Genomic DNA, 9,543 nt, shown 5'->3' with positions numbered 1-9,543 from the left:
TCGGCCCCCTTCCGGGCTCCGAACCGGCCTCGGCCTCACCTTCGCCTTGGCCGGGCCCCGAGACCCCGCCCCCCTCTTCAGGACCGTTGGCACCGGGCTAACGGTTCCACCACGTCAGCCGCCCTGGATGCCCGCGGCCTGCCCCAGGCAGCCTGGCCCCTCCCTGCCTGTCCTGCGCCGGTGAGCAGCGGGTGCTCCCACTGCTGTGCGTTCCCGGGAACTCTCTGGGCTCCACCCGGGCTGAGAGCTGGGGTCGTGGCAGCGAGGGTAGAGAGGTCGCCCCTAGAGGTTAGCGCAGTCGGGGCTCGGGGGCGGGTGCGGGCAGCCCTGGACTCTGGAGCCCTGTCCAGGGCGGTCCTGTGCCTCTGTGGCTGCGGGAAGACGGGGTGGGGGGCTTCCGAGTAATGGGGCGTCCCGGTTAGTGAGGGGGCAGGAAGCCAGCGCTGTGTCCGTGTCTGTTTCTGCCCCCAGATACACTTTGAGTGGATTGTGGCCATTTGAGCATTCTCTCCAACTCTCCGACCCCCAGTCTGCCCCCACAGGGGTCTCCCCCACCACTCCCCCGTCCCACAGCCTAAACCCCTCTTCGCCCTGAACCTCGCTTTTCCTCATATGGTGAATGGGCACTGGCCCCACTCAGACTCCCAGGAGCACCAGAGTTGGCCCTGAGCCAAGTCCTGCCCCACCAGGACCTGGGGACACAGGTGACTCAGACCTGACTCAGGAAGGCTCAGGTCCTGCTGGCATCGGCGGAGGTGGTGAGGTGGTGATCAGAGCTGGGATGGGGGACTCCCCAGGCAGAGGGGCACCCCAGAGGAGGCACAGGGCCCAGCCTGGTCGGGCTGGGAAGTATGAACAGAGACCAGAAGGGTGAGGGTGGGTGCACCGGGCGGCCGGAACCCAGGAGCAGAGGCTTGGTGAGGAGGGCACTGCTAGAGAGTTGGCAGGTGGGGGCCAGTTGCTAGCGTCTAGGGCTGGTTTGCCCATTCCTCATAGGGGGCCAAACCAGGGCCCCCAGTGCAGAGCTAGAGCCAGACCCACATTCCTAAACCTGCTAGTGCAGAAGATTCCAGGATCTTCCCACGATGTGCTGTCTGCCTCCATCACCCCCATCAGAGTTATGCTGCCCAGCCGGGGGGTGAGGAGGGGGGATGGCCATGCCCGACCCTCATGCTGTGTTTTGAGATATAACATACAGCCCGGGGTCCCATCCAGTCAGTCAACAGACGGCTGAGCCTCTAAGCTGGTGCCGCGTGGGGAGAGGGGCAGGAGGCCGTCAGCGAAACCAGGAGGAGGTGAGAGTGGTCCTTCCAGGAAAGGCGAGGTGTGGGGAGCAGTGGCCGGAGTCTGGCATGGCCGGCGGTAGAGTCCTTCTAGGCTGAACTGGCGGGAGGCAACAGGGGTGGCTGCCAGGGGACACTGGCAGATGGGTTGTTGCAGGTTTGGGGATCATCTTGGGGTCCCCTGGGTCTCAGGGTGTCCAAGGCAAGACACACAGCCAATGGCTGGACGTTCAGAGCCTGGGGGGAGGCTGCAGATGACTGTGGGAGGTAGCATTTGGAAGGGTCGACCCCTAGGCCATGAGCTCCTTGAACACGAGCGGTGCCCAGCAAGAGCTGGGGCCGCTGCTGTGACCCAGGGCCCCTCTCTCCCACAGCCCCACCAGCATGGGCAGCCTCGCCCAGAGAGAAGATCTCCAAGATGATGAGGACAAGAACTCAGGTGCTAATCCTGGGCGGAGGGGGTGGTGCAGGTGGAAGGGATTACGAAGCTCAGGGCTGTCAAGGCGCAGCGGCTCTCACCTGTAATCCCAGCACTTTGGGAGGTCGAGGTGGGTGGATCACTTGAGGTCAGGGGTTGGAGACCAGCCTGGGCAACATGGAGAAACCCTGTTTCTACTAAAAGTACGAAAATTAGCTGGGCGTGATGGCGTATGCCTGTAATTCCAGCTACTCGGGAGGCTGAGACAGGAGAATCACTTGAACCCAGGAGGTGGAGATTGCAGTGAGCCGAGATTGTGCTACTGCACTCCAGCCTGGGTGACAGAGCGAGACTCCACTGCACTCCAGCCTGGGTCACAGAGCAAGACTCCATCTCAAAAAAAAAAAAAAAAAGTGCAGGGCTGAGGCTGAGATGGGCTGGGGCCCAAACCTGCACGTCAGGCCTTGCCTAGGATTCTCATTTGGTTTCTAGTAGTCCCCAACCCTAGTATTTGACTCAGGATTTGGGGGCTGCATGCCCAGAAAGATCTGGGCTGCCGGCTGGATGTATGGCCTTGGAGACCGGAGAGCCCATCACCGAGCCTCAGTTTGCCTCCCTCTGCAAAATGTGTAGGCCTGACCGGGTCTCCCAGGGCCTGTTCTCTGCGTCTCGGGACTGGCCCGTGGCCGGGGGTAGGGGGATGGTGACCACTCTCACAATCCACTTGTGCCCGTGCCAACTATGGGCAAGGGTCTGGTAGGTCCCTAGGTGGTGCCCGCTGCCCGACTGTCTTTACGGGCTCTGACATCTCGGGCCTCCCCGGCACCTGGGTCCCTCGGGCCCCATTAGCCCTCCTCTGGGCGGTGGTTCGGGGTGTTTTCCTGGCCCTTGAGCTCCAGCGACGCCCGGCTCTGCCCTCGTTACAGCATTCACCTGGGAGGTCCAGGCCAACAACCGCGCCTACAACGCGCAGTTCAAGGAGAAGGTGTTCCTGTGCTGGCGGAGGAAGAAATACAAGGTGGGCAGCCCCTCCCGTGCCTCCCCGGCCCCCAGAGGAGCTGCCGTGGCACCCCTGGGGGATCTCTTTTTTGCACATCTTGAGTCCTGCCTCCGCTTGTATTTGCTTGATATTTTTCTTTTTCTTTCTTTTTTTTTTCTGTTTTGTTTTGAGACGGAGTCTCGCTCTGTCGACCAGGCTGGAGTGCAGTGGCACGATCTCGGCTCACTGCAACCTCCACCTCCAGGACTCAAGCAATTCTCCTGCTCCGCCTCCCGAGTAGCTGGAATTACAGGCGCCGCCATCACACCCGGCTAATTTTTGTGTTTTTAGTAGAGACGGGGTTTCACCATATTGGCCAGGCTGGTCTCAAACTCCTGACCTCAGGTGATCTACCTGCCTCGGCCTCCCAAAGTGCTGGGATTACAGGTGTGAGCCACCACACCCAGCCTCTTTTTTTTTTCTGTTTTGTTTTGAGACAGAGTCTCGCTCTGTTGCCCAGGCTGGAGTGCAGTGGTGAGATCTCGGCTCACTGCAACCTCCGCCTCCCAGGTTCAAGCAATTCTCCTGCCTGAGACTCCTGAGTAGCTGGGATTACAGGCACCCACCACCATGTCCCTCTAATTTTTTGCATCTTTAGTAGAGATGGGGTTTCATCATGTTGGTCAGGCTGTCTGGAACTCCTGACCTCAAGTGATCCACCTGCCTTGACCTCCCAACATGCTGGGATTACAGGGGTGAGCCACCACATCCGGCCGTTATTTTTATTTTCATCTCGAGGACCAAAGCACCCGTCCTAACCAAATCACTGGTTTGGTGCAAGAGTTCTGGGTATCTCATTTGCCCTGTCCCAGTGCACGTGACAGTAAGTTAATACCCAATCTGAAAGTACAATGTGTCCATCGGGCCCTGAAACCCTCCTGGGTGTCTTGCTTTGGGAAATGCTGGTCACAGCTCAGTGAGTCTTTGCACTCAGTAGAAGCTCAATTAATGCTGGCTCCAGGCTTTTGCATTACTGAGCAGGTGCTCAGTAAATGCTGCCCGGGGCCTTGTCTTCAGCAGGTGCTCAGTAAATGCTGCCCGAGGCCTTGTCTTCAGCAGGTGCTCAGTAAATGCTGCCCGGGGCCTTGCATTCAGAAGGTGCTCAGTAAATGCTGCCCGGGGCCTTGCATTCAGGAGGTGCTCAGTAAATGCCACCTGGGGCCTTGCATTCAGGAGGTACTCAGTAAATGCCACCCGGGGCCTTGCATTCAGGAGGTACTCAGTAAATGCCGCCTGGGGCCTTGCATTCAGGAGGTGCTCAGTAAATGCCGCCCGGGGCCTTGCATTCAGGAGGTGTTCAGTAAATGCTGCCTGGGGCCTTGTATTCAGCAGGTGCTCAGTAAATGTTGCCTGGGGTCTTGTATTCAGCAGGTGCTCAGCAAATGCCTGGGGCCTTGCATTCAGGAGGTGCTCAGTAGGTGCTTAATGAATGGTGTCCCATAGCCCAGAGGATTCTGGGCGAGGCCAAGTGGGGCAGCTCTGGCCTTGGGCACCCCCATCCCCTGGCCTGGAAGGCACCCCCCTGCCACGTGGCCTGCGGCTCTCGTTCCAGACCAACGTCATCCGCACGGCCAAGTACAACTTCTTCTCGTTCCTGCCGCTGAACCTGTACGAGCAGCTCCACCGGGTGTCCAGCCTGTACTTCCTCCTCATCATCATCCTGCAGGTGAGGCACGTCGCCTCCTGCAGGAGGTCCCCCCCAGCCACCTGGCAGCATCGATGTATTTGTCTATATGCTGGGTGGGTTCATGTCCCGCTCCCCACAGACTGGGACCCGCATCGCTGAGTCCCTACTACCCTGCCCAGGGCCTGGCACACAAGAGGTGCTCAATACACGTTGAATGACGAAGGTGGATGGACGGACCCTCCAGGTCTGATGACGGCACCCTCTCCATGCCCCACTGGTTCCTGCTGGGCAGGGCTGGGTGTCGGGGGGCATAGCGGTTCCCCAGCCTAGACAGCCTCGGCCACGCAGCTCCCCTAGCCCCCGCCCTCCTAGCTGACCTCAGAGGTGGGGGGAAGGAGGAGCCCAGAGCATGTTCTCAAGACCTGCAGAGCCACATCCTGGTACCTGGGTGGTCCAGGCCAGCGTGGGGCCGGCATCCGGCCAGGGGCGCTGTTTTCCGAGCACTCACCCTCACCCAACATCTCATTTCTGTTCTGGATAGAGAGGTTCTCCTTTTATCCATCGAGTCATTCAGCATTAATGGAGTACCTACTGTGTGCAGGCCACTGGCCGGCACCGGGGTGGGGAATGGTGGAGCTCACACCTGCAGGGTGACCTGGGGAAGCAGGAACACGGGAGGGAGGGGGAGCAGTGTGGGCCAAGCTTGGGGCTGGGGAAGGCTCCCTGGAGGAGGCAACGTGGGAGCTGGGCTTGGACAGGAGAAGAGGAGTTTGCTGGGGAGACGAGGCGTGTGGGAGAAGTTCCAGGCAGGTGGAGCGATGCCAGGGGTTTGTCCCAAGGGCTGGGGGGTGCCAGTGATGGCTGGAGCCCGGCCAAGGCGGCCAGCAGATGGTGTCACATGGTGCGGGGCTGGGTTGGCTTGGTGGGAGGGCAGGGGACGGGGGAGGGGGCTGGTGTGACCCTTCCTGTGGCCCCTCCATGTCAGAGCATTCCCAACATCTCCACGCTGCCCTGGTTCTCGCTCGGCGCCCCCATGGTCTGCCTCCTCTTCATCCGTGCCACCCGGGACCTGGTGGAGGACATCGTGAGTGCTGTTGGACGCAGCTGCCTGGGGGAGGGGGCGGGGACGGGGTGGGGTCTCTTGAGCCCTGGGCGAGAGCCAGAGCGAGAATGGGAGAGGGCTGGGCTTCCTGGGGCATTAGGGGAACATGGGCCTGGGAGCCTCAGCTGTTGGGGCTACATTGTCCTTATCCCCTAGCACCCACACTGGGGAGGTGCCGCTGGTGGCACTGGCTCCATCGGCTGCGTGGTTTTGGGGCCGCTGAGCTTTGGTGGGGTGGTGGTCTGGCAGGCACCAGGTGGTGGCCAGCACACCTGTCTTCTCCCCGCCAACAGCAGTGGGTCCAGTGGCCCCCCATGCCCGGGATCCCTGGGCAGACACAATGTGGCATGGGGCCAGCGGACAGGGACCTTGTGTTGCGGGCGGGCACTGCTGGGCTGCGGCGCGGCAGTGGCCTGGGCAGGGGCAGGAGAGGCTGGACGGTCTTTCTGATCCTTTCCCTCCTGGGCCAGGGGAGACACAAGAGTGACAGAGCCATCAACAACAGACCCTGCCAAATTCTAATGGGGAAGAGGTGAGGCTGGGGCTGCAGCTGGGGATCCACGGGGACACAGGGGCTCCAGCCCAGCAGGGTCATCGGCCTCGGCAGGGCAGGGTGCCTGGCCAAGTGTCCGTCACCTTCCATGCTCCCCGGTCTCCGGGCTGGTTGAGTCTGACCGGAACTGGGCCTGCATTCATTAGGCGTTTGGCTGGGGTGAGGACAGAGGCCAAGGCCCTGAAGGTGAACCCTTGCAGAGCTTAGGGCTGGGGCGATGGGGAGGACAAGGAAAGTCTGAAGAGGACGTGGGTGCAGGACCCTGGAGGTCACTGGGTGGGAGCGTGGACCCGCCGGGAGTCGGGTGGGAGGCTGGGGAAGGCTTCGGAGGGAGCAGAGGCCTGGAGGTGGGGACTGCGGCCGCAGGCCCCACGACATCCTCTCCCCGTGTGGGGAGCGTCGGCAGAGGGAGGGGCCTCCTTCACAACCCCCCTCCCTGCAGCTTCAAGCAGAAGAAATGGCAGAATCTGTGCGTGGGGGATGTGGTCTGTCTCCACAAGGACAACATCGTCCCGGTGAGCTGGAGTTGACCCTGAGGTTCCAGAACCACGCCCCCGCGGCGGGAGCGCCCCTCCCAGGGTGGGGAGGGCTGCCACACCCCCAGCTTGTCTTGCATCCCATCTTGCAACGCTGCTCCCCACTCCTTCCCAGGCTGACATGCTCTTGCTGGCCAGCACCGAGCCCAGCAGCCTGTGCTACGTGGAGACGGTGGACATTGACGGGTGAGGAGCTGTGGCATCACTGGGGACCCTGGGGGGTGGGGCACATGGCCCCAAGGAGCCTCCTTCCCCGATCACCAAGGAGGCAGCTAGCCAAGGTCACCCAGAGACTCTGGTCACTCACCCCATGAGTGTCGGGGCGGGGTGGGTGCTGCCAGGCACTGAGGGGAGGAAGACGCCCACTCTTCCCATTGTTTCATTGCTGGAGGCCCCATTGTGTGCAGCCCTAGACCCTGGCCTCAGCACTTTGGCAAACGTGCTGTGTGGCCTTGGGCAAGGCCTTCTCCCTCTCTGGACCTCAGCCATCTGACTGGCAGCTGGCAAACTAGTAGGTGCTCAGTGAAAATGTCTGAGTGACTCCAGAAGGGGTCCGGGGGCTCCTTGAAGCAACCGTCACCTCCATTTTCACCTCTCTTTTCACCTCCCTCCTCTCCTCGTCACCAGGGAGACCAACTTGAAGTTCAGACAGGCCCTGATGGTCACCCACAAAGAACTGACCTCTGTAAAGAAGATGGCGTCCTTTCAAGGTGAGCGGCATTGAGCAGGGAGTCACATCCCCCAAATCTGTAAAAGTTAAACGTTAGGGTATTTTGTTGTTGTTATTACTGTTTTACAAAAAAATGTGCTGGCCAGGCCCAGTGGCTCACGCCTGGAATCCCAGCACTTTGGGAGGCTGAGGCAGGAGAATCACTTGAGCCCAGGAATTCAAGATCAGCCTGGGCAACATCGCAAGACCCCATCTCCACAAAAAATAAAACGATTAGCTGGGCGTGGTGAGATGTGATGGTGGTCCCAGCTCCTTGGGAGGCTGAGGTGGGAGGCTCGCTTGAGCCCAGGGAGACTGAGGCTGCAGTGAACTGTGATCACATCACTGCACTCAGCCTGGGCAACAGAGTGAGGCCCCTGTGTCAAAACCACAAATAAAATGCTGCATTCTGTTAAGTGTAAAATTTAACCACAACGCAGTCACGTTTGGTTGTTTCATTGAAAAGGCACCTGCGTGCGTGGGCTGGCGATTCCTGTGGCGGGAAAGGCCTCTAAGAACGGAGTGCTGACCCCACCCCACTGCTTGGCTGTTTGTTTTTCTTTTCTTTTCTTTTCTTTTTGAGATGGAGTTTTGCTCCTGTTGCCCAGGCTGGAGTGCAGTGGCATAATTTTGGCTCACAGCAACCTCCGCCTCCTGGGTTCAAGCGTTTCTCTTGCCTCAGCCTCCCGAGTAGCTGGGATTACAAGCACCTGCCACCACGCCTGGCTAATTTTTGTATTTTTAGTACAGGTGGGGTTTTATCATATTGGTCAGGCTGGTCTCGAACTCCTGACCTCAGGTGATCCACCTGTCTTGGCCTCTGAAAGTGCTGGGATTATAGGTGTGAGCCACCGCGCCCAGCCAGCTCCCTTATTTAACACCATCAGGGCACAGAATCATAGACGGGCAGTGACTCTTCCTCTGGCACTCCTCCCGGGGTGAGCCAGAGGCCCTGGCCTCCTCCCTCTGCCCCAGCATTCTCACCGGGCATGGACCCATTTTTCAGAGGAAGAGACTGAGGTTCAGAGAGGTGGCCTGAGGTGTGGGCTTGCCCTGTAGTTCCTCTGCCCTCTGGCCATCCCACCATGGATGTCTCCAGTTCCTACATTCAGGATGGAGTCAGGCTCCCCATCCCTAAGACGTGATGGGGAGGCAGATGAGGACTCTTCAGGAACCCTGTGGCCCCTCTCCCTTCTGGGGTCCCAACCCATGCCCCCTTGTCGTTTTAACCCTCACCGAATGCTGCCCGGGCCAGTCCGTGTGGTCCGAACCTGTTTCCTCCAGCGGCAGTGAGGACATTGCAGGGTGTCGGGGAATGGGGGGTGGTGGTGGTGGACGGGCTCCAGCAGCCAGGAGGAGGCTCATCAGATCAGGTGTCCCTTCTCCTCTTCCCTCTTGACACATTTATTGAGCACCTACAGTGTGCAGGTGCTGGGCCCTGCCCTGGGGTCAGAGTGTGGCTGAGGCGAGGCTGGTGCCCGATCTCAGGGAGCTCACAGACAGTAACAATGGCTTTGCACGAATAAACGACGTGTCACGTGCTGGGATCAGAACCTCTAGGGAGGGAGCTAGGAGCTAGGAGGGGCTGATCTGGCGGGAGGATCAGAGAAGTGTGAGTCCCCGTGGAAAGAACAACCTGCCCAAAGTCCCTGAGGCCAGGCGGGGACAGGAAGGCTTTGGAGTCTTCCTGAGGCAGCCCTGTGCTGGGGTGCCAGAGGGCAAGTTTGGGGCACTGAGGGGCTTGTGAGGGTGGCCAGAATGTTCTCACCTGCACCCGGCGCAGGGCACCTGGGGAGGAGGGCCTGAGTCCGCTGACCACTGACCACCTGGCTGCCCACAGGCACGGTGACGTGTGAGGCGCCCAACAGCCGGATGCACCACTTCGTGGGGTGCCTGGAATGGAACAACAAGAAATACTCCCTGGACATTGGCAACCTCCTCCTCCGAGGCTGCAGGATTCGCAACACAGACACCTGCTATGGAATGGTCATTTACGCTGGTACGGCCGCTGCAGGGTCCTGGAGTGGGAGCTGTCCTGATGGGGACGTGGTGGATGGATGTGGGGATGGGTGAGTGATGGGTGGGTGGATGGGTGGGTGGACGAGTGGGTGGGTGGGTGGATGGATGGATAGATGGATACATGTTTGCAAACCCTGCAGGTTTTGACACAAAAATTATGAAGAACTGTGGCAAGATCCATTTGAAGAGAACCAAGCTAGACCTCCTGATGAACAAGCTGGTGGTTGTGGTGAGCTGTCAACAAGTGCCCCTGCCCC

General features: G+C 59.9%; 1 protein-coding gene across 1 annotated transcript in view; it reads left to right on the top strand.

Annotated features, from left to right (window-relative positions):
• The first annotated feature begins 205 nt into the window (after positions 1–205).
• The window catches only part of ATP8B3 (ATPase, aminophospholipid transporter, class I, type 8B, member 3), a 28,726-nt gene continuing 19,388 nt past the window's right edge, over positions 206–9,543 (top strand). Inside the window, 12 exon segments of the mRNA XM_011964037.1 lie at positions 206–288; positions 690–870; positions 1,658–1,722; positions 2,628–2,719; positions 4,293–4,406; positions 5,353–5,451; positions 5,940–6,001; positions 6,465–6,537; positions 6,674–6,744; positions 7,186–7,268; positions 9,108–9,266; positions 9,400–9,515. Coding sequence (XP_011819427.1) covers positions 782–870; positions 1,658–1,722; positions 2,628–2,719; positions 4,293–4,406; positions 5,353–5,451; positions 5,940–6,001; positions 6,465–6,537; positions 6,674–6,744; positions 7,186–7,268; positions 9,108–9,266; positions 9,400–9,515 — 1,023 coding nt within the window. The 5' untranslated portion in view covers positions 206–288; positions 690–781.

Source organism: Colobus angolensis, unplaced genomic scaffold, assembly GCF_000951035.1.
Source record: "Colobus angolensis palliatus isolate OR3802 unplaced genomic scaffold, Cang.pa_1.0 Scaffold64, whole genome shotgun sequence".
Classification (NCBI taxonomy): domain Eukaryota; kingdom Metazoa; phylum Chordata; class Mammalia; order Primates; family Cercopithecidae; genus Colobus; species Colobus angolensis.
This window is presented reverse-complemented; position numbering and strand designations above follow the sequence as displayed.